Source organism: Gracilinanus agilis, chromosome 2 (genome assembly GCF_016433145.1).
Source record: "Gracilinanus agilis isolate LMUSP501 chromosome 2, AgileGrace, whole genome shotgun sequence".
NCBI lineage: Eukaryota > Metazoa > Chordata > Mammalia > Didelphimorphia > Didelphidae > Gracilinanus > Gracilinanus agilis.
Window position 1 is genome coordinate 611,818,309 of NC_058131.1, and position 25,534 is coordinate 611,843,842.

Consider the following 25,534-nt stretch of genomic DNA (forward strand, 5'->3'; position numbering starts at 1 on the left):
TTCAAACACCCTTACCTCCCAATTCTTCAATTTGCTCATTTCCCATGACCCTCTCTTTCACCTCTCACACAAAAATTGATAATACTTTTATTCTTGCCATCACCCACAAATAGTCTGCTTCCATGTTTATGAACAATGAACCTTAATCTGATGACAGTCTGTTATCATTCCACCTTTTCATCTATCTTGCAACCCCAAATCCTATTCCTTATCTTCAACATGACCAACAGTTCACTCAACTTCTTAGTTCTTTCCCAGCCATCACTCTTATACTGTCTACATTTCTTCTTTCTTCATCTTGATCCCTTTGTGAACCATTTCAATTTTGTATAGTCTAATTCTCTTGAATTCTATTCCTCATCATAATACTAATCTTGTTCTGTCAACCTTCAGCCCCGGATTATTCCCACCATCTTCTGCCTTTGTTCCTACTGTTACTACTGAATTGAAGCTGGATGAAATCAAGAAACTCTGATAACTGGATCCACTACAAATTTATGTTACCTAATCTTGACTGGACCCTTACTGCAGCAAGGCAATCATTTTAGATCTCCCTAATTGACTCACTTTCCCATTCATCAGTGAAACTTTCCCAAACCTTTTCACTTCTCCTCAAATATCCTGTGGCTTCCCCCTTTGTATCCTCTCTGCTGAGAACCTTGCCTCATATTTTATTAATAAAATTGAGGTCATTCACTGAGAACTTCCTCTTTTCCACTAATATCTCACAGTTGCCTTCTGCCACTGTCTTCCCTGTATCACTGAAGTAGCCCACTTCTTTGCCAAGGCAAACTCTACTTGCACAAATAATTCTATTTAATTTCATCTTCTTTAATAGATTCTCTCCTCTGTCATTACTACTGTCTCGCTTATCTTCCATCCCTCCCTGTCTACTAGCTGCTTCTCTACATCCTCACCAATATGTACATGTCTCTTTCTCATCTTTAAAAAAAACCGTCACTTGACCTCTCCCTTCTTGCTAGCTGTTGTTTCATATTTTTCTTCTTTCCTTCCTAAACTACTTGAGAAGGCAGTTTGTAACAGGTGTCTTCATTTCTTCTCTTATCACTTTCTTCTTAACTCTACAGTCTGGCTTCCAAACTCACTGGCCAACTAAAATTACTCTCACTGAAGTTTCTAATGATCTCTTTAAAAGCCAAATCTAATAATCTCTTCTTAGTCTTCATGCTTCTTGACTTTTCTATAGCCTTTGATGCTATTGCTCACTCTCTTTCCCTTTTTACTTTCACGTTTCTAGGTTTTGGGGACACTACCCTCCCTTGGTTCTCCTCCTACCTCTCTGGTCTCTCTTCATCTCCTTTACTGCATCTTTATTTAGGTCATTCCTGCTCTCCCTGTGTGTCCTATATTGTTCTTCCCTGGGCTTTCCTCTCTTTTGCCTCTAAAGTATTTTGATTGATGATCTTATCAGCTTTTATAGATTCAGTTATCATCTCTATGCTGATGATTCTCAGATCTGTCTCGTCCTTTCTCTGTTGACTTTAGCCTCACATCTCTGACTTTCCTTTAGATATCTTGAACTGGATGTCTTGGAGACATCTTAAGCTCAACATGTTCAAAACAGAACTCATTACCAATCTTATGACAAAATCATTACAATCTTATGACAAAAGTGTCATACTTGATTCCTCGTTTTCACTCCCCATATGCAATCTATTGCCATGACTTGTCAATTTTATCTTTGTAACATCTCTCATATATACCCCCTTCTTTCTTCTGACATTGCCACCACCTTGATGCAGGACCTCCTCATGCCTATACTACTTCAAGAGTCTCCCTGCTTCCATCTTTCCCTACTCCACTCCACTCCATCCTGCACTCCATTGCCAAAGTAGTTTTCCTAAAAACTATGACCATATCTCACATATCCCCAAACCCTTATTTGATAAACTCCAGTGTCTTCTTATTTCCTAAAGCCCTTTATAACATGAACTCCCCCCCTCCCACCCAGGCTTCTTATCCCCTATATTCTCTTCTTTTCCCACTCTCCATCTCCATAAATCAGTGGTATTGACTTTCTTGATAGTCTTTGCTCAATGCACTTCCTCTCCCAGACATTTTCACTGATTGTTCCCCATGCCTGGAATTTTCTCCCCATCTCTACTTCCTGGCTTCCCTCAGGTCCCAGCTAACGTGTACAGGAAGATTTTACTGTTGGCCTGTACTTTTAATATCTTCTCACTGTTGAATTCCTCCAATTTCTACTCTGTGTAGCTTGTTTGTATGTAGTTGTTTACTTGTCTCCCCATTGGACTGTGAACTCCCTGAGAGCAGGTACTATCTTCCTTTGTATCATGTGCCTTTTTAGTTGACTGACTAGGTCAAATTTACTAGCAAAAAGAACTCTTAGTAGTAGAAAGCAATATTTACACTATATATACAACCTCAGCCTTCTATTTCCTAGAGTAAGATGTTATCTTGAGTCAATCATAACAAGAAATGCTAAGTGAAAATGGTACTCTATTGCAGTTTCACAACATTGGCTTCATGTCTTAGTGTGTTCTCATAATTTTTATCATAACTTTGATTAGGTGGGAATGGTAGTTGGATCAAAGAGTTGCATTTGAAAATGCTATAGACTAATGGGATATTTCTTTAATCAATAGTCAAATTTTGGTACTTGATGGTTTTAGAACTAGTCAAATTTGGTATTCAACACATTTTGATGAGAAAAAATTGTCATGATATTCAACATTTGCCACGCACTCAAAGTGCTTGGTAGAATCTATTGGTATCATGATCTTAGGAAGGGCATACCTGCTCTAGCCGAAACAAAGGATCGAATGCTAGTTTGGGAGCATAAAGAAAGGCTTGGCACTGAGTTGCTGCAGGACCTTCAAGTGAGCAGCAACAGCTAGTGGCAATAGTGGTAGTATTTTCTCCAGGTGAGAAGGAAGGAAAGGAGAATATCCCTGCTTCACAAATCTAAAAAATGGGTGGAAATGCAAAACTTTGTTGAAAAATATGCTGATAAAACTTTAACTAGCAGAATAAGTTTGTTAAGTGACCATACTATTTCCCACTTTAGAAGAATTTTGAAATGTAGACAGAAATGAACATCATTGGATAGGTTTCTTTTCTTTTCTTTTTTTTTTTTAAACCTTTACCTTCTGTCTTAGAATCAATACTAAGTGTTAGTTCCAAGGCAGAAGAGTGGTAAGGGCTAGGCCATGGGAATTAAGTGACTTGCCTAGGATCATACAGCTAGGAAGTGTCTGAGGCCAGATTTGAACTTAGGATCTCCTGTCTCTAGGTCTGGCTCTCAATCCACTAAGCAACCCAGCTGCCCTCTAGTAATTATTTCAAAACCAGTTTTTAAAATTGTATGATATAGAGAACATAGTAAAAATGAAATAGATAATTTTGATAACATCAAATTCAAAAGGTTTTGCTCAAACAAAACCAATGGAACTAAGATTTGAATGGAAACAACATATCGAGGGGGAAATTTATAGCAAGTGTCTCTGACAAAGGCTTCATTTCTCAAATATGTAAAAAAATGAGTCATATTTATAAGAATTCAAAACAATACCCAATTGAAAAATGGCCAAAGGATATGAATAGGCAGTTCTCAGAGGAAGAAATTAAAACTATCTATAGTCATATGAAAAATTGCTCCAAATCACTTGATTAGAGAAACACAAATTAAAATAATTCTGAGATACCACCTCACACATATTAGATTAGCTAATATGACCAAAAAGAATAATGTTAAATATTGGAGGGGATGTGGGAAAATTGGAACACTAATACACTGCTGGAACTGTGAACTGTTATAACCATTCTGGAGAGCAATCTGGAACCATGCTCAAAAGGCCATAAAAATACCCTTTGGTCTAGCAATACCACTACTGGGTCTGTATCCCCAAGAGATCAGGTATAGGGGAAAAGGACCTACTTGCACAAAAATATTTTTATCAGATCTCTTTGTAGTAGCAAAGAATATGAAATTGAGGAAACGTCCATCAATTGGTTAATGAATGAACAAGTTTTGGTATATGGTTTTAATGGAATACTATTGTACCATAAGAAATGAGGAACAGGATGAGTTCAGAAAAATCTGGAAAGACATTAACTGATGCAAAGTGAAGTGAGCAGAACTAGAACAGTACATACAGTAACAGAAATATTGTACAATGATCAGCTGTGAAACTATTTTTAGCAAAACAAGGTCCCAAGATAATCTCAAAGGATTCATGATAAAAAATGCTATCCAAAGCCAAAAAAGGAACTGTTGGGATCTGATTGCAGATCAAAGCCTGCCATCTTTCACTTTATTTCCGTCATGGTTTTTTATCTTAAGTGTGATATGTATCTTCTGTCACAGCATGGGAAATATGGAAATATGTATTGCATGAAAGCACTTGTATAATATATAATAGACAATTTACTGCCTTGGGGAAGGATTGGGGAGGGAAAGAATCTAAATTTCAAAATGTCAAAAAACAGTTGTTAAAAATGGTATATATGTGTACTTGAAAAAAATGAAAGAAAGTAAAAAGATTAAATTGTATGGTAACATTTCATAAAAATATACAGATTTGACTCCTTTGTTTACATTAATATTAAACTTTTTTGGAATATCATATATGTCTTTAATAAACAATTCATACATGCAAAAAGGGGAATAAAGCCTTTCTTTCATTTAAAACTTATTTAAACTAAATTAACTACTGACCCTTGAGACATATCATTTAATTCTCATCTTCCAGAGCTCTCATCCTTTCTAAAGAAGGGGAATATTTGATTAGTTATTAGCTGAGTCCTTACCAAAGTTAAGAAAACTACAGAGTAGCACTGCAAAGGGATGGGCTCTTGTACTATTAAAGCCCAGGTAGATAGCTCAACTTTGATGTCAGGTATCAAGCTAGCCAGAACCCATTTTTCTCTTGTCTCATTTTCCTCATCCCATCTCCCTGTTGGTTAGAATCATATATACCAAAGATTGATGACAGACCTGCTGTACTTTGCTCAGACTATCAAACACTGGTGAGGCAGTTTCTTTTCCCAGCTACTGCTGTCTGAAGTTTCCTTCACTGGTCTTGACCTTATAGTTGCTTATTTTTCCAAGTTGGAGAGAGTCCCCCCAGGAAAGATGCTATCCAATAATTTCCTTTATATTTTCCTACTATTTGCGACACTTCTTATTCATAGTCTCAGGAAATGCAAATTTTCATTTTTTCCTTGAATTTTAGAAAAGTAGCAGATTTCATTTTACCTTTTTAATCTTGTAGTTTTTTAAAAATGTAGTTAAAGTTTGTGCTTTGATTAAAATTATTATCTTATATGCCTAGACAAATGATGTCTGAACATATCCTGAGTTACAAATGATTTTCTCATCCCTTTAGAGTAGGCATATATTGTAATTTTAGAGATATTTGCATCATTTTGACACCTCTGTTCTTAGCCATCAGTTAGTTGATCAAAGTATTGAACTACTATGTTTAAACTATTGAATCAAAATAGCCCTTAGTAGATATAGTAGAATCAATACCATAAAGAATTTTACAGAGTGTCCCAAAAGTCTTAGTACAGTTTTAAGCTATTAAAGACTTCTGGGACACCTGTATTTTAAAAAGAGACAATTTAACTGGAGTTCATTTGTTTGGGATAATCCCAGTTAATTTCTTCAAGTTTCATAAAATATATTCTTCTATATGGAATCACTATGATAGAGAGAGATACTATTGACAGGAAATATTGACTTTAAGAATTTAACTTTCAACTTATGAAGATTTTCATTCAATATCTAAAAGATTCCAAAAACCAAAAAGTCGCAGTGTGTTTCTCTGATGTGTGGTTCTCTGATGCAGTTTGATTGGGAGAGAGGGATGATGAATAGGGTAGGGAAAGTGGCAGAGAATAAACTGGCAGTACACTGGAGTATTTATTTTTTTTAAACCCTTACCTTCCATCTTGGAGTCAATTCTATGTATTGGCTCCAAGGCAGAAGAGTGATTAGGGTAGGCAATGAGGGTCAAGTGACTTGCCTAGGGTCACACAGCTGGGAAGTTTCTGAGATCAGATTTGAACCTTAGGACCTTAGGACCTCCTGTCTCTAGGCCTGGCTCTCAATCCACTGAGCTGCCCAGCTGCCCCCTGGAGTATTTTTTAAATGGAATTTGACTTGTCTTAGAGTTTAAATACCATGAACTATGGGGATTCTTAATAAATTACTTTAGATTATTGCAGTAAAGTATCTGGTTTAGAGATAATCATGTAATTGATTATTTACTTATGTCGTATATTTTATGTACATTTACTAAAAGTTCAAAATCATGTTACAGTAAATTATTTTGGAGATTGTGCACAAAATGTATCCAGTATTAATGGCTTTGGTAGGTGCTATCAGTTTTTCAGTTTTAGCATAATGAAATTTCCTGCCAACAGGTCCTTTTCCTAAAAGGCTTTTATTTCTATTAGATATTACATCATATTTTTTAAAAAGTCCTAATAAAATTTTATTATTTGGCTTCTTTATAGGGGAATCCAGTGTCCTTGAGAACATAGACCTAAAATAAAGTTGTTACATATTGTAGAAAGCCAGAATGCTTGTGTTGTTATGGCAACTAAAATGGGAAAAATGAAAGCACAGAATAGCTGCATCTTGTTGTCGTAGCAACTATAGTTGTGAAAAATGATTAAAGCTAGCCCTGAAAGGATATATTACACTTTTAGACCATTGGAAGTAAATAGAGTAAGACAAGACAAGGAATTGGTTTTAGACACAAGTTAGACCACTTGAGTACCACACAATAAGTTTCAATGAATTGTATACATTGTTGTCTATCAGACCATGAAAATGTAAAGAAAAGCTAAAAGTTATCTCTTTATATAAACTTGAGATATTTAGAAAGAAATTAAGCTTAAAAAAAAAAATCTCAGCTAATGAAAATACTTTAAAAAAAAGAATGACATTCTTTCTCCACTGCACCTCCTAGTGCCCATGTACCTGGATACATGCAACACTTCATTTTCATTCCTTTCCTGTCCTTCCCCCCCCCCTCCCTGACATAATTTTATTCAAGTGTTGAACTGCAATGTCAAGATCTAATATTCTGGCATTTGTAATGCAACATTATGATTACATAGGAACAATGGTACGATTTTAAATTATAAATCCTCTTTAGGTGAAAAAGAATCATTTTAACTGCATACCTCACAATTTCACTGTATTCAAAGTTTCTTAATTCTTATTTTATATTCCATCATTTCTTTCCCTACCTCTACTTGCCCATATAACCAAAATATTCATCTCTGAGGAGTGGAGGCATGTTAGGAATAAACCTGATGAAAGCCTTGCTCTTTGTTCAGCATCTGGCTGCCTTGAACAGGTTTTCATGATAATGAAATTGTCCTTACTGTATTAAGAGTATTGATCTGCTTCTTGGTTGGTACCATTAGAGAGAAATATCCCAGTAACAATGTATTAATGTGATTTAAAAGCAGTTTATATTACAGATGAGGTGGCAGAAGATGGAGTTCTGCAAGACTGGACACATACTATAAATATCCATAAAACTGACAATTTTATCTAAAAATTGTGGTGCTGAAATTTGCATACTTTCAGCTTCCTTAAACTGCAAATAATAGTTGAACACTACCTGAGCATGAGTTGCCCACACTAATGTCATTAACCTCTGCCCTATAGTAGCAGGTTTTTTTAATTTAATATGCTTGTGTTTTTAGCACACATAAATAGGCAAAAAGGGATACTATTGACAGGAAACATTGACTTCAAGAATTTAATTTTCAACCTTTGAAAAAGATTTTTATTCAAATCCAAATATTTCATCACTTGGAAAATGAGATGGGTATATACATTTTGTTAAAACACACAACTTTGACTTTGTGTATATCCATATCTTTTAAGTGGCAGCAATGATTTTGATACTATCTACATTTTTTCCTCTTACATTCCATTAGAGAAAAGCAACCATTTTTATTTTTAAAGGATGAGCATTAGAGAGGGAGCTAAATTTGAGGGGGGAAAACAATTTAGAATAAGAACAACATAGATGTGTTTTTGCTCTCTCCTCTTACTCATTTAACTAATGCTATTAATAGTAAGATGACTTGCATCAAACAATAGTCAGACAAATTAAACTGATGACTGAAATACCTAACAAACATTTTAAGGATTCTATTAATGAACCGACACTTATTGAGAAAATTGAAAAGTTAAAGCTAAGTCTTAAAAAGTTTCTTAAGGTCCTTATTTCCCATTGTCTCTAGGTATTTTTAATGCACAAAGGGATATAATATAATGTATAGAGCTGAACCTCCTCTCTATCTCCCACTTTACATAGGAACAGAATTATTGAGCCTCAGTTATACACCTATACAAATGTTTTATATTGAGAATTGGAACGTGCTGATTTCTAGATTAGTACCTAAAAGTAGACAATAAGCTTGAAGGTAGTAATAAAATTACAATTTACTACACACAAAACTAAATTAAATAATTCACTACTTTCAGAAAACAGATGAAGAAAAATTCACTTCTTTGCCACATTTTCCTTTTTTTTTTTTTAAGAAACATTCCTTTTGGGTATTGTAGTGAATATGTAATTTTCAATAGAGTGTCTTGAGAGAAAGGTAAATAATTTTTCATAACCACATCTGAGGAAGTGTCCTCCCAACATTGCAAGCTAGCAGATAAACAATAAACTTATTCTCAAGCTAAATTTCACAAAATAGGAGAAGCCAGTGTTCATTTCTAATAGTTACTAGAGAACCTTGACACTTGGTCTTTTGGAACAGAAATCTATTTCATAGTTTTATTTTTTCATATTTTTAGCTGTCATTCATTTGACATTTTGCAAATATGCAAACATACAGCTGTACTAAGTATCTTCCCCCCCCCCATTATTTGACTTTACCAAGAAAGACTATAATAAAGTTTATTTATATAGACTTTTGCTTTTTTTAGCAAGCAAAATAATAAATGTACTTTGAATGTTAAGTAACTTCGTTGACTCAAAAGAAATATTTAGGGGGCAGCTGAGTAGCTCAGTGGATTGAGAGCCAGGCCTAGAGACGGGAGGTCCTAGGTTCAAATCCGGCCTCAGACACTTCCCAGCTGTGTGACCCTGGGCAAGTCACTTGACTCCCCATTGCCTACCCTTACCATTCTTCCACCTATAAGTCAATACACAGAAGTTAAGGGTTTAAAATTAAAAAAAAAATATTTAGTTCCAAAGAATTTGGGGGGCATTGTAGTACCTGAAATTATCTGATGTAAAGGATTCTTTTAATGAGAAAAATTTCTTGATATAGATATTTTCTTAATATTTCTCATAATACCTTGTTAGATGCCATGTTCTTCCATTCCACTCCACTTTCAAGGAGTTGTATTCTTCTAGAATCTAATAGGAAAGTCTCTATTTCTGCATCCTCAAAAGAATTTGCCTTGTGGGCTCTTTCTGCCTGGGAAAGGAGTATATCTGGGAAATGACTGTCAAGAGTTCTGATCTCTCCCATGGCCACCATCCCTGACTTTCTTGCTGTGTAGATTATTTAAATGACATTGAACTTCATGTTTTATAGCAACTTCTATCAACATGCAAATTCTATGTGGAAGAAAAAATATCATGAAATCCTTTTGTAAAAATAAAAACTTACTTTTTTTGCTTCTTGCTTCCTGTTGACTTCCAAGCATTTTTTCTTCCCCAAATACATGAAACAACTTCTTACATTGAATATTTTAATTGTTTTACAATTTTGTATACAGATTAAATCCTGTTAAAACAAGTACTATAACATCAAAAATTGCTGTTTTGTATAGCCAAATAATCCCCAGTCTCATTATGACAAAAGAGAAGTTTTTGTTCAGGCTCTTAGAATATTCTGCAATAGGATTTAACCTGTGTTGGATTTGACAAAATTTCAGTACAACTTAGAATTTGAAGTCACTGCAGAATTTGTTGCAATGGGATTAGAATTGTATTTAGTAAGATATTCAGGAGATATAGTAGGCAGCATTTACCCTGACATCATTACCTTTTTATTCTTGTCAATCAGCAAGAGCTTTTTTTTTTTAATGGGTGGAAAGTATATTGTGGATACATTTACAGTCTATTTTGTATTTGTGTTAGAATTAAGCCTTTGGAAATCAGGGATTTCTTAGAAAAATGTGGAAATTGAGTTAACTTTTAAGAAAGATTCTTTTTTCGAAGTATTTGAAGTTTTTTCTTTTAACTTTATACAATATAATATCTAGGTTTGGTGTTACTATAACCAGTATCAGCTAATATTGAATATCTCTTGGAAAATTTGACTTGTGTTTAGCCCCTTAAAAAACTAAAACAAGACAAAAATATTTTATTAAAAAATCAGTACTGACAGAATATATTTTGACTTTAGCATGTCCAAACAAATGAAACAACTCAAATCTAAGTGTTCACAAATATGAAGAAATGGTAACCTGATATCAATGTGAAATTGTATTACAAAGATGATCATCCTTTATAGTGTTGTCTTTTGTGAAATTTTTTATTTTCAGAACTGAAGTTGAATACCAAAAACATGTTGATAGAAAATTATAGAAAAATCTATGTATTAATTTGCTTTGGGTCATTTTAGTCTCTATGGAAATTTTATAATTAGGAAGCCCTTTCAAAGTCTGTGTTCTGGTCTCACAGGTACACAACTACTCTCTCTCTGGTAAATCAAGATTCATAGGTTAAGGCAGTTTTTTTGTTTTTGTTTTTGTTTTTTAAGTATATTATTTACACAGTTCATTGAAATGGCTCCTTTGGAAGTTGGGTGACTCTCTTATGTAATTATGTACTTAGTTACTCCTGCTATACCCAACAGTAGAAATTCAAGGAAGAATAATTTACTGCTTACGCATAGTTATTAGAATATTAAAGCACTTGTTTGTTCAAAATTCCAGTTTGTTCAGAGTATTGTTTGAGTAACTACATATTTAATAAACAATAATGAATGAAATTTATTTTTATTGGTGGCCCAGTTAGAATTTTAAAAATTCTTAATAAGTATTGGTGTCTATGTCTTGGTATTAAAAGGTTTCTCTTCTTTCTATCCAGGTTTTGTGGGGATATTGCAGTATATGGAGGGGTAGGCAAAGCTAGAATTTTAAAAACCATTTTGAACAATCATATTTTTACATATAATATCCCAAGATGACTTCTTTGAAGAGCAATATTCACTTGTGATGTATGAATTCAAATGTGTGTATTTTTATGTTTTTTAAACATTTATTAATATTCATTTTTAACATGGTTACATGATTCATGCTCCTCCTTTCCCCTTCAACCCCCCCCCCCCGCACCCCCCCTACCCATGCGCATTTCCACTAGTTTTGTCATGTGTCCTTGATCAAGACCAATTTCCAAATTGTTGGTAGTTGCATTGGTGTGGTAGTTTCGAGTCCACATCCCCAATCATGTCCACCCCAACCCATGCGTTCAAGCAGTTGTTTTTCTTATATGTTTCCTCCAAATGTGTGTATTTTTAGTCTTATGTTGCATCCCTAACTTCAAAACCTATATTAAAATCCATTTTGTAGATTTAGTGATAATATGATTTGGCCTAGTTAAGACCTGAGGTGGCTAAAAAAATGTCTTTTTTCCTTTCTTCCTAACTCCTCTCTACCCAAAGTGCCATGTCCCATGGCCAAGTTGGAATCTGAGATGACTGCTTCCTGCCCCGGGGCAGACTCTGAATGCTGAGGGCAAGGTGACTGGGCAAAACAGATGGTTTGTTTAACCTTTGACCTTCTCTGCCTATGAGGGACTGAGAATAATTAGAAATGTGGTATATATAGAGAACATTTCAGAACTCTTTGAGGGGAAATTAAGGAGAGATGAAAAAAATTACCACTCTAGAAGTATAATGAAATTAAAACTTTTCAGGAAACTGGAATTCAACATTCTGCCTTATTTCACTTACCTTATATAGCACCATCACTTGAAAAGACTATGCAGTAATACATTATTTTCCCATTATTTAAAAGCTTATTTTTTCTTTGCTCAAACTGACCCAATTTTTGCAGCTATTTTTGCCGTATAGTGCATTTCATTGTTCTTTAAATAAGAACCTCTTTAATTTTTTCCTTAACCCAAACTCAATGAATTTATTTTGTAAATAACCTGGAAGGCCTTTTCTTTGATTTCATTCACAAATCAGGGTTATTCACAGTAATTTATTTGGCCATTGCTTTATCTTGGTTACCATAACAACTGCCATGAAACTATTTGTTTTCATTAAGGAGTCTTCATTTTTGGCTTAAACTATATGTAAGAATATTTATTCTCCAGTTTTATGACCTAAAAACCAGCTCTAGGGATTTACAAAGCAAGAATTCCAAAGCCAAATAATTTTCTTTAAGACTTGACCCTTTAAGGCTCAAATTAGGTCTGTGAACAAGAATGGTACAATTGAACTTAACTACTGCAGGAAGTTGATTGAAACATTTAAACATTTCAGATCCTAACCCCATAGCACTCTATATCAAAGTGAGTGATTTGCCTTTATTTATATGCACTGATATTTTATATTTAGGTCTAGCCTAAGGATCTTAGGATCAAAGATCTAGAGCTGGAAGAGACCTTAGATGTCATTTAGTCCAACTTTTTAATTTTACAGATGAAGGGCCTAGAGAGGTCGCACAGATAGTGACAGAAGGAATTTAATCTCTGGTCTCTACTGAGTTCAGTACTCTTTCCCTTGTTTTATGCTGTCTGCCTTCTTAAGATCTTATCTTCAATAGGTATTATACAATGAAAGATTCTTCATGGTGAGCACTTAATTCAATTCAACCTACATTTATTAAGTTTTACCATATATAATGGATCCTTAATAATGTTTAATTGATGCAATGTACAGTGTACAGTGCTAAGATACTACATATGTAAAGTTGAAAAATAACATAATTACTGCCCTCAAGAAGCTTACTGTGACATAGCCAAGATGTCAGAGTAGCAGGAAGCAGTGCATCCACAAATCCTCCAAACAGTTCTAGAAAATATATCAAATTTTGCTGGGGAAATCCAGAGAAAGTTATGATGAGTCCTTTGGCCAGCCCAGGTTGGCATAGAGAGGCAGATATCCATTGACACTAGGGACTGGGGCAGGGCAGGAGCTCCACTATAAAAGAATAGAGAGGAACAGCTAGGTGACCCAGGGGATAAAGAGCCAGGCCTGGAGATGGGAGGTCCTGGGTTCAAATTTGACCTCAGATCCTAACTATGTGACCCTGGACAAGGAACCTAGACTTATTATAGATTCTAGGATAAGATATCTAGGATAGATAAGGTGTTTTTTTTTTAATTAAAAAATTAAGTACTGGAGAATTGGAATATAATACTTCTGAAGGAAAAGGATATGTAGACTTATAGTCAAGAATAACATAGTTGCCAGCAAAACTAGAGCTTTGTAGAAATTTTGAAGTTCAAGCAAGGAGCGAAAAACAAAAATATACACATAAATGAGCAGTAATAATTGACTGAACAAGGATGAACTGCTTTGCTTATATTCTAATATAGACAGGGATCCCTCTGAACACTCATCATCAGGGATCATAAAGTGAATCCATTAGATAAGTCCTTAGAGTGGTTCTGTTATGTCTTGGTGATCTTTCTCCGCCCCTGCATTTTAAAAATCTTTTTAAAATTTAAAATTTTTATTGGCTTTTAAAATATATACATATTTTTTTCATTTTTAACATTGTTTTTAACCCTTACCTTCCATCTTAGAATTAATACTGTGTATTGGTTCCGAGGCAGAAGAGTGGTTAAGGACCAGGCAACAGAGGTTAAGTGACTTGCCCAGGCTCACACAAATAGGAAGTATCTAAGGCCAGATTTGAATCCAGGGCCTTCTGTCTTTAGGCCCAGCTCTCAATCCACTGAGCCTCTTAGCTTCCCCCTTTATTTTTATTATACATTTTACAACAATTTTTGAATTCCAGATTCTCTCCCAACCCCTCCTCCACCCCTTAAACAAGCAAGTGGTATATTAATTAAACATGTAAAATCCTGCAAAGTGTAACCATATTGGAAAAAAATAATAAGCAAGAAAAATAAAGTGAAAAAGTTATACTTCCATTTGTCCCCCCCAAGTTTTGTCAGTTCTCTCTCTGTAGGTGGATAGCATTTTTCATCATGAGTCCTTTCAGAATTATCTAGGTCACGATTGATCAGAGTAGCTGAGACTGTCACAGTTGATTATCATTGCAATATTGTTGTTTATTGTGTACAATGATCTCCTGGTTCTGCTCAGTTCACTTTGTATCAATTCATATAGGTCTTCCCAGTTTTTTTTCCTGAAACCAACCCTGTCCCTCATTTCTTATAGCACAAAAATATTCCACCCCAATCATATATCACAACTTGTTTAAGCCATTCCCCAATTATTGGGCATCCCCTCAATTTCCAATTCTTTGCTTCCTCAAAAAGAGCTGCTATAAATATTTTTGTACATATAAATCTCTTGATGATCTTAAGGGAAGAGGAAAGGGAATACAGTAGGGGAGAAGAGAGGGAAAAGGAAGAATTATTTCACAGAATTAGGATGCACATCTACAGGCAGATATCGACACAAACAAGGAAGGGGTAGGGGGAGCAGCTAGCACTTCAGCCTCACTAATTTGAATTAGTTGAAGGAAGAATACACACACAATTTTGAGAACAGAAGGAGGGGAAAGAGAAGTAGGAGTGGGAGAATTAGTGGAAGGACATATTAAAGGAAATTTTATTTTTCTTCTTGAAAAATTTTATTTAATTAATTAATTTAGAGTGTTTCCCATGGTTACATGGTTCATGTTCTTTCTCTCCCCTCCTCCCACCCTCTTCCTGTAGCCAATGAGCAGTTCCACCGGGTTTTACATGTGTCATTGATCAAGACCCATTTCCATATTATTAATATTTACATTAGGGTGATCACTTAGAGTCTACATCCCCAATCATATCTCCATCGACTCATGTGATCAAGCAGTTGTTTTTCTTCTTTGTCTCTACACAACATCAGCCCTACAAGAAAAGACAGTCCATTTCATAATCCACCTTATGATGGGATTGCCAGAAATGTCTTGTGGCAAAAGATGGGAACAGTTTATAATCTTACTACCTGAAGGCTGGGAACTGGACCAGATGCTTTCATTACGTCTCTACTGACTTTAAAATTCAACGAATATTTGCTGATGAATTGATAAAGGGAAATAACATGCACATTCATTCTTAAAAGGAAGAGTTGAAGGCGGAAAACATTACCATGAAAGAGGAATCAGCAGCACTCAGCAATGTAATTTTAGATTTTAATAAATAAATATTCACAGGATCCATCATTTAAAAAATATATTATTATATTAGTCCTAAGCAAACAATTTATGATGTGCAAAAATATTGCCCTCAAAAGTAGCAAAGAATGAGAATCTGAGGAAGTGACCTTAAGTTGTGGAATGAACAAACTTTGCTATATAAATGTGATAAAATAATATTGTTATAAGATGTCATAAAGGGGATGATTTCACAGAAACTTAAGAAGATTTGTATAATTTGACACTGTGAAGTGAACAGAATCAGGAGAACAATTTATATAGTATCAGCAATATGGCAAATGCAAACAACTTTGAAAGAATTAGAAACTCTAATCAGTGTAATGATGAACCATGATTCCAGAGGACCAGTAATAAAATATGCTACCCACCTCCTGATGGAGAAATGAAGCACTAGAGTGCAGAATGAGATTTATTTTTTTGGACAGGGGTAATGTAGAAATTTGTTTTGCTTTCTTATACATGTTTGGGGCAGATTGTTTTTCATTAGTTTTTGAGTTTGAGGGATTAGAGTTAAAAAGGCATATTTTTACTAATTGAAAAAACATGTGATTTTTTAAAATGAACTTATAACTATCTGCTAGAGAGAATACATGTCTCCAAATGTTTGATACAAAATCAAGTATGATGGGAACAAAAGAGAGATTCAAACATAAATGCATTGTAAAAACATTTGAGCCTTAATCTCCCAAGCACTGATGTCATATCACCTACTATCTATTGGATATTTTCAAGCTAGATTTTCCATTTCAACTTGTCCAGAACAGAATTTATTATTCCTCCAAACCCCACATCCATCCCCTTATGAATTTTTCTATTTCCATGAAGGTTACTACCATTCTTACAGTCATTCAGATTCCCAATCTCAGAATCTTCATCTCTGAGTTGAAACTCTTTACGTTCTCTTATCCCACATATCCAGTCAATTGCCATATATTGTCCAAAACATCTCAAATTCATCCCTTTTTCTTTACTCCTAGGACTACCACCATAGTCAGTTCCTTATCTGCTTTCACTTAGACTTTTATCATAACCTCCTAATTGGTCTCCCTTGTCTCCTATCCATCCAGTTGCCAAGGGGATCTTAAAGCTTTGGCCTGACCATGTTACCTCCATATTTGATCAGCTCCAATAGTCTATTGCTTCTAGGAAAAAAATATGAAGTCCTGACATTTAAAGCCTTTCACAATATAGTTCCAGACAAACTTTCTCATCTTATAAGTTTATTTACTCTGGTTCAGCCCACTGGCCTTTTTGCTTCCCTTCATACACAGTATTCCATCTTCTATCTCCATATCTTTGCATAGACTTTATCCTATACCAGGAATATACTCAGTGCTCATCTTTATCTTATAGAAGAAATAATGCTTCAGGCTCTTTACCTTCTAATCTACTAGTTTAATCCTCCTTAAATACTATTTCATAGGGTCACTTCCCAGTTCAAAAAATTTCAGTCCTTTTTCCTACTGTTTTGAATCTCAATCTTTCTAACTTTCCAAGTCATCCATAACATCTATTTATTATTATAGCCAATTTCCTCAGTGTAATATAATTAGTTATCATTATTGTTTGTTATTCCAGCCATTCCTAATATATTGTTTCTAAATTCCTGTAATAATACCAATAATTTAACCCTTAACTATAGATTAAATTTACATTGTTCCTTTGTTTCATGTACATTGATCTTTTGTTCCACAAAAAGATTGTAAGATCTTTGATGCAGGAACCAAATTCTGTAATCCTAGTTCATAATAGGCAAATAACAGGTATTAAGCAAATATTTATTGATTGAATTATTTCCTCTAGACAGAAATAACCTGCTGATAAAGCCTCTTAAATTATAGTTAATTATCATATATATAATTATCATATTAATACCGGAATTCCCGAAATATTGCTTTCTGAGATAACAATGACAATACCTTACATTTATATGATGCCTTACAGCTTCAAGACAATTGAAAATGTATCTTATTTTATCTTCATAACAACCCTGTGAGGTAGAGAGTTTTATCCATAAAATAGAATGGTAATCTATCAGAGGGAATCATTGAATTTGTATAGGTAGACTCAAGATACGTTTTGTGGCTTGCTGAGTAGTTCCATTGGCCTAAATGTTACTGGTTATAACAGTGAAAAGGGAATTATTCTAGTCCATGGCTCTCAAAATATTGCTTTTTTAAAAATTGACTATCATAACTTCTATTATTTCTAAATGTTGATTAGCAGGGACCTGATGAAATTTTATCTTTCAGCTTTCCTATGGTAAATACTAAATAAAGTCAACCCTTGTCTGAATTTTTTACTATAATTTAGCCAGCATATATATGAAGTTGGTTTTAGCATTGGTAGTCATCAGCAACTGCCTGCCGGGATTCCTTCCTTCCTTCCTTCCTTCCTTCCTTCCTTCCTTCCTTCCTTCCTTCCTTCCTTCCTTCCTTCCTTCCTTCCTTCCTTCCTTTCTCCCTCCCTCCCTCCTTCCCTCCCTCCCATACTATTCTTGTGTTCAAGAATCTTCTATAGCTCTCTATTTGCCCTCAGGATAGAATACAAACACCTTTCCTTTTTGTTTCTTGAACTCATTGTCCCATTTCCTGCTTTCATGCCTTTTCACTGGCTGTTCTTCGTGCCTGCAGTACTTTCCTCATCCTCAAACCCATCTTCTACATACCTGCAAAAGTAATTTTCCTTAAGCCCAGATCTAATCAAGTCACTACTATTCAGTAATGCCCTTGTAGGATAAAATAGAAACTCATCTGTTTGGTTTTTAAAGCTCTTTATAAAAATTCAGTTTTAATACATTTAAAATACCTCTGAAGCCACGTAGATCAAAGTAAGTATATAAATATTGAAGGTGTAATTCAGGATAAAATAGTGACTAAATTTGGTAAAATTAAGAAAGGCTTTATAAAGCAATATAATAAACGTGGATTGGCAAAGAAAGAAGGTGGAAGACATTTTAAGCTTCAGGCAGGGGGAATAGTGTGCACAAGAGCACATGATCTTCAAAAAAGTAAAATGCAACATAGAATGATAAGCTAGCTAATTGGTTTACTGGAGTGGAGAAGCCTAGTATGAATTTTAAAAAATAAGACTGAGTTTAGAGGTTGGTGATGGTGGCCAAGGATTTGGGATTTCAAAAAATAAATAACACATTACCATAAATTAGTTTTTTAAAACAGATTTTATTGATTAAAAAAAAAAAACAACACCTGTTTGTCTCTGTGTCCCACTCCCTTTTCCCAAGAGGCTGAATAATAAAATCTCATCAGGTCCCTGCTAATCAACATTTAGAAATAATAGAAGTTATGATAGTCAATTAAAAAAACAACAACATACTTTCCTGTTTGGAATCAATACTGGTTCCAAGCAGAAGAGTGGTAAGGGCAAGGCAATGGGGGTTAAGTGACTTGCCCAGGGTCACACAGGTAGGAAGTGTTTGAGGCCAAATTTGAACCTAGGACCTCCCATCTCTGAGCCTGGCTCTTAATCCACTGAGCCTCCAGCCTCCACCCCAATCCCAAGGCTATTTCTTATAACAATTAAAAAAAGGAAAAATGGAGGAAAGATTTGAAAACTCATCCCCACCAATTCTTATACAAGAGAGTGACATAATGAAAAGATGCTTGAGAAAGATTATTCTAGTTGCCTCCCAAAACAGATTTACAACTATGTTCAACCTAACAATGTACACAGGAAAAACCAAGTGGATAGACTATTGTTTTGACTTTGGTTTTGCATTTGGAGGGAAAACCCATTAAATTTTCATACATCAGTGTATATATTTCATAGACAGTGGTCTGCAGCCAGAATTAAAATTAAGAGGAAGAAAGTGGGATGGATTACATTTTGGGATGTTTTACAGACTTCTCTCTGAAAACAAAAATGAAAAACTTAAGTTGACACTACTGTCCTTCTAATGATATTTTTATGTCTACAGTTATAGAGTACTATGAGTTCTAAAAAATTAAAGTTGTGACTCAAAGGGGAATGGAAAAGACTTGGTGTATGTCAGTCTGAAGCATAGGATCTTAATATAGAACTGAAAGAAAATTTAAAGTCCATTTATTTCAACCTCATTATACAGATGAGGAAGTAAGCAGCCAAAAGTTTAAATGAATTGAAAACGGTCACATAAATAGAAAATAGAAGAGCCAGTATTCAAATTCATATCTTGTGCCAAACCCAGCAATATTTCTAATAGACCATGCTTCCTAAACCCAGAAGTTGCATGCAGAGAATGGTATAAAAGATATCATTAGAAAGATGTGATTGGAAAAGACTGTTGTGTGGGCTTTTGTATAGAGAACTGACCTCAGAATCTGGGAGAACTAAGCTTAAGTCTGCCTCAAACATGTATAGACTGTTCGGTTTTTTTTCTTCTCAGTGTCCCAGGAAACTTCAAGGCAGGCAATACAGAGAAGGTGCTTATCTGTACTGGTAAATGAAGGCCTCATCAGTCAACTCAGTTCAATGATAAAATCATTTGTCTACCGGCCCTCTTCATGCCATCCTCAGTCCATTACTGGAAAAGGAGGTGTAGCCAGAATAAGGGCTAACATATGGATGGCCCATTTGCTGCACTGGTACCCCTATAATTTTAAACAAAAACTTAGAAGAGATGGTTCTAAACCATTTTTTTTGTTGTTGTTGTTCATGGGTCCCTTTGGCAGACTGGTGATGCCTGATACCTTCTCAGAATAATATTTTTAAATGTGTAAAATAAAGTACATTATCATATTGAAATATTTTTTAGATTGGTGGTTTGTTTTTTTTTAAGTTCACAGTCCATTGGTTAAGGAAACCTGACCTATTAGAAGACTTCTAGCATGTTTAGGGTATATCCTGTGTAGTGTATTCATAAGAGAACATGGAGTAGAGTTAAAGAGGATGAGAAGAGTTAAATGGAGTGCAATATTCACCACTGAAAGGAGTATCCACCTGTAGAAGATCATAGTGTTGATGGATTGTATTCTGGCTATCTCCTTTAGAACTGAGGGACTAGAAACAAGGAAGTCAATTAATGGCTCAGGGGTTAAGATTGCTTTTATCTGGTAAATGTTTTTTATTCTTTAAGATATAGGATCTCAATATTGCTTCCCAGGGGTTAATGCAGTGTATCATAATGGAAGTATTATAAAACCATAGACCTGAATTGTAATCCACATTTCATTACTTACCTTGTGTTTCCAAGTGACCTTGGAAAAGTCCCTTAACTTCTGGCCTCAGTTGTTTCATCTATAAAATAAAGATAGTAATACATTACCAGCTTTGAGATTTATAATTTTGTAATTGTGAAGAGAAACCTACAGAGTTCTCATTACTTCTTAAGTATCTCTTTTCCTCCTAACTTTATGTATATGGCAATTTTAAATGGTGTAGGTCATGTATATTAAATTTCATTTTCTAATGTTAATAGTAATATTAGTTTAGTGTGATAAAAATATAGTCTAGTGTAAGCCTACAATTTTTACAAAGCTGTTGTTGAAAATAAAAAATGTTAAGGTCATTATCCTTGAAAATTTCAAATATTTAGCACAATTTATGGAAACTCATGGTTTTTTTAAATAATTTCATATTTTATACACACAACTATCAGATATTAGTTTTTGCTATAATTGAACATGATTAAATAATAGCAAGATATTAAGTTTATCTTCCAGACAGAGATATTCTCTTTTTAAATTTGTATTGTGGTAAACTGTAGAGATAAATGAAGCATGTTAAACAACTCAATAAAGGACAGAATATTTTGTAAACCTCTAAGGCAATAATAACATTATCATAGTGGAAAGTTTTCCAGATTTTCCTGGACCATTTGATACTGAGAATACCCCAAGATATATCTACTAGTATTTTAACTTCTTTTTAGTTGGGGTTTTAAATACTAGGAGCAGCTCTGTGGGGGCTTTTTGTTGTTGTTTTTCCTTCTGTTTTAGTTGTTTCTTGGCCTCTTTGTGTTTTTGATCCATCTGGAAAGATGAAGAGGCAGCTGCTATGATAACAATGCATTTTGGTTAATGAAGAGCAGAATAACTAAACACATAAAACACATGCAAATTGTCACAGAGTTAGTTACTGTCACTGTCCCCAAGGTTGTTGCTATACCTTCTTTTCTTTTTTCTTTTCCCTACCCTCTAAAAAGCCTAATTTTATTGAAGTGTTTTGTTTTCTTGCTTTCTTGATATTAAAATGCTACCATGGGCCATGCCCCTTTTCTGCTTACTTTGCAGAATTGTTCACCCTGTGCTACATTAGAGGTGCATAGAGAAAGAGGGTTGATCAATTGGACAAAGATGTAATTTTTCTTCAAGCAAATACTCAGTGATACCAAAAAAAATTGATTAAATATTTAATTTTTTGGACTAGGCCATCTTTTCTTCTCATTTTCTCTCTCTTCATCATCCTTCTCTCTCTTTCCTTTAATTTCATTTTCCCTCAATCCCTCCCTCCCTTCCTTCTTTCCTTCCTTTGCTATTAATGACCTTTCTGACTTTCTTGGGGGCGTGGGGAGTAGACCAATTAGTAGTATGTGTTTCTTGAAGATATTTCTGTCCTGAAGGCCAGCTGTAACTGTATTGACACAATTCAGCAATGCCTTTAAAGTTCCTATAATCTGTGCCATCCTGTCTCATACTGTCCCATCTCATAGTTGTCCTCTCTCTGCAGTGCTCTATGCCCAGGTCTCTGTGGCTGGGCTGCTCCAGCCTGGCGGACAGCATGCCTTCGCTGCGATGCCTGTATAACCCAGGGACTGGCGCACTCACAGCTTTCCAGGTACTTTCTCTGTCTCTGTGGGGGGGACGGGGGGATGTACACGGGTGTGAGTGTGCCTGTCTCTTCTTTCACACTCTTTACTTACATTCATTTTATTCTTCTTCATATCTTAGGTATTTTTCATGTCATGTGATATGCTTTTCTAATGATCTTTTCATGTAGATCCAGATTTTTGCAGTCTAAAACATTTTCATTCCATTGATTAAATATGATTGATTTCCCAAAATTGACATTGACTTGGCTATTGGTTCTCAGATCTATTAAATGTAAGAGATTGAACTTTAAGAAATAGTCTTAGCAAATAACTTCAATGTATTATGTTTTCTCTGAACCTACATCAAGCCAATTTATAGAAGTTATCCATTAATTATATGAAATTGACTGAATAGCCATCCTTTTCTTATGACCATTCAGGGTATATAGTGTATTGAACCTTCTGGTTCTTACTACTGTGCATTCTTATTTAAGACCACATTAATTATGCTTTTAGTTAATGGCACTGGTTTTGTGGTTACAAGGCCTAGAAGTCCATTAATATGGTATGGAACTTAAAACAATCTAGGTGGACCAATAGACTATAGTCTTAATGGATCCTAAAGGAGGAATTCCTTTGAGGTTTCCTCATCATTAAGCCCATGGCAAGTTGCTGTGCAAGAAAATTGAAGAGGAAGAGTAGAGAGGCATATAGGTCAGTTTTATTTTGATAGCTGATGTTTAAGATGCATGTACACAGTTGGGGTGAGGGTGACATTTAGTTGGTATTCTTGGCAAATAAAACTATAATTTTTATACTCCAGTTTTGGAGAATTTTTAGATAGCATTTGATTACAATATGGTAGTTGTTGACATCTTAACCCATCTGTGGCATAACTGATCTTAAAGAACTTTCTACATAAGGTAGCAATATATAAAATATGTTATATCTAAACTTCAGATAAAGTGAAGAAGTCAACATTGTGTTGAGAAATTTTGCATTGTTATGCTATGTAAATACTAATAATTGTTGCTCTTTAATGGTGCTATTTTAGTGATAATGATTTTGCAAGGTTCTGTTTGTAATCGTTTAACAATGAAATAAATACTAACATTTGTTGTTGTTTTAGTCCTGGACTTGTGATTTCATTGGGGTACGGAGCTCTTGGTGTGGAAACCCCCAAATACCAATCAAGCAGTCTGTCTGCAACTGGTTATCTTAGAGAAGCTACCTGAGACATTGAGAGGTTGAGGTTTCCTTGAACCCACAGCTAGTCTAGTTTGCTTTTCCGTATTCAATTTCAAGTTGAACAACCTTTCAACATTAAACTTAACTAGCTTCATAAGTGATACCTAGAATTTAAACTTTAAATATATAGATTCATATAATCATGAGATGTTCTTAAAATGTTTTGACCACGGAATAATATGTCTTTATTTGGGTAGCATATTACAGATGTCAAAGTATTTTAACATTTATGGTTTTAGTTTCATCACAATTGAGGTATTGTTATTCCTGTTTTAAATAATAAAGGGAACCACATAAAGGTTAAATGACTTGCCCAAGGCCATGTAGCTAGTTGATGATGGAGCTGAGCCCAGAACTCTGCTCTAAACAAATTATCTTTGATACAGAACACCATGGATATTTAATTTACATAAACTTTCAGTGTGGTGACTCATATTTAGTTTTTTTTTTTTTTAATTTTATTTTAAACCCTTAACTTCTGTGTATTGACTTATAGGTGGAAGATTGGTAAGGGTAGGCAATGGGGGTCAAGTGACTTGCCCAGGGTCACACAGGTGGGAAGTGTCTGAGGCCGGATTCATATTTAGTTTAAATATAGACTTATCTTTTTACATTTTCCCAGACAAATTTGACCTCTGTGTACCATGTGTTGTCTATCCTGTAGGTTTTTGTTTGCCTGTTTATTTTTTAATATATACCTGCCTATTTTTTCCTTCAGATATCTCTTATTTTAGAGATGTGACCTCTATTTGGACCTGTATGGTATCTCCCCACAGCACCAGGTTTAATGTTGTACACATAGTAAATATTAAATATTTGTTAATTAATTCATATAACCATGTTATACAATCATTAAAGATAATCATATCTACCTAAAATTAGAATCTAACTTAAATATACTAAAGTAGTATTTGAATAAAAATTTAGGTCTTAAATGGTAATATATAGGTGTATAGGAAAGAACTCTGGATACATTCAGTAGTATTGCTAGCATCCCATTTCTAGTGAATCTTAATAAACAAGTTCCTGGGTCCTCAAAGAATATATAATATTTACTAGCACAGAAGTATGGAACTTACTAAATATTTTGAGAGAAAAAGATTGATTTAGAGGCTGTCCTGGCAAGTTGAAATATGAATCATTTTTTTTCCCTTCAGTAAAGGGGACTTCATAAGAAATTTACTTTTATTGGAACCAGGGTAGTTATTGCTTGAGATATAGAACAAGAGACAGCATTCCATAGGCAGAATGGGACCTGTGAAACTTTTCTTGGTGTTTCTGGTTTGATAAAATTTTAGCTTGTGGATAGTGCCAAATACATAGTGAGTGTTCAATAAAAAATGTTATGTGAGGGGGCAGCTGCTCAGTGGATTGAGAGCCAGATCTAGAGATGGGAGGTCCTAGGTTCAAATATGGCCTCAGACACTTCCTGGCTGTGTGACCCTGGGCAAGTCCCTTAACCCCCATTGCCTAGCCCATACCACTCTTCTGCCTTGGAAACAATACTTAGTATTGATTCTAAGATGGAAGGTAAAGGTTTAAAAAGAAAAAAGTTAATTGATTCACCTTCTTTCAGTAAATGCTACTTACTTTCATGTTGGATAATATTTTTTTTTAGTTTTAGAGAACTCTATCACCACAATTTTTTTGGCGATGATGAATTAGAAACTATGTAGGAGAAATAGAAAAATATGTTTGAAATAATAATTTGCACTTAAAAATATATGTGTAATATAGATATTTGAGGCTAGTGTTTCATAGTAGAACAAATTTTTTTGCATTCATTTTCCTTCTTTTAGGAAGCAGGGAGCATCCTGAGAAGATTTTCAAAACTCTTTCACTTATGGCAGTAGAAAAGGTACCATTTGAGAGACCATTTAATCATTGTCAGTTTGTCTGGTTATGTATATCCAGAAACCCAGACAGGAATGACAAGATTAGGATATTAATTACTGAATTAATGACATTTTAGTGAACATCCTGATAAATAATTTGGAGATTATTTGGTTGGGACCATTTTAGGCATGCTTTTATTTTATGAAAAATGTTCTATGCAAAATTAGTGGCTTAGTTATTTTTTGTTTCATGTTGTGTTTTAAAGTATTGTTTTCCTCTCCCCAGTAACTGATGATGATTTCATCATAAAAAGTATTAGGTAGGAGCAGCTGAGTGGCTCAGTGGTTTGAGAGTTAGACCTAGACACGGGAGGTCCT

At 34.6% G+C, this 25,534-nt stretch overlaps 1 protein-coding gene across 1 annotated transcript in view; it reads left to right on the top strand.

Moving 5' to 3' along the window:
* BTRC (beta-transducin repeat containing E3 ubiquitin protein ligase) overlaps positions 1–25,534 on the top strand; it is a 196,836-nt gene that overhangs the window by 46,855 nt on the left and 124,447 nt on the right. Inside the window, exon 2 of the mRNA XM_044665502.1 lies at positions 21,992–22,099. Coding sequence (XP_044521437.1) covers positions 21,992–22,099 — 108 coding nt within the window. The remainder of the gene's footprint in view (positions 1–21,991; positions 22,100–25,534) is intronic.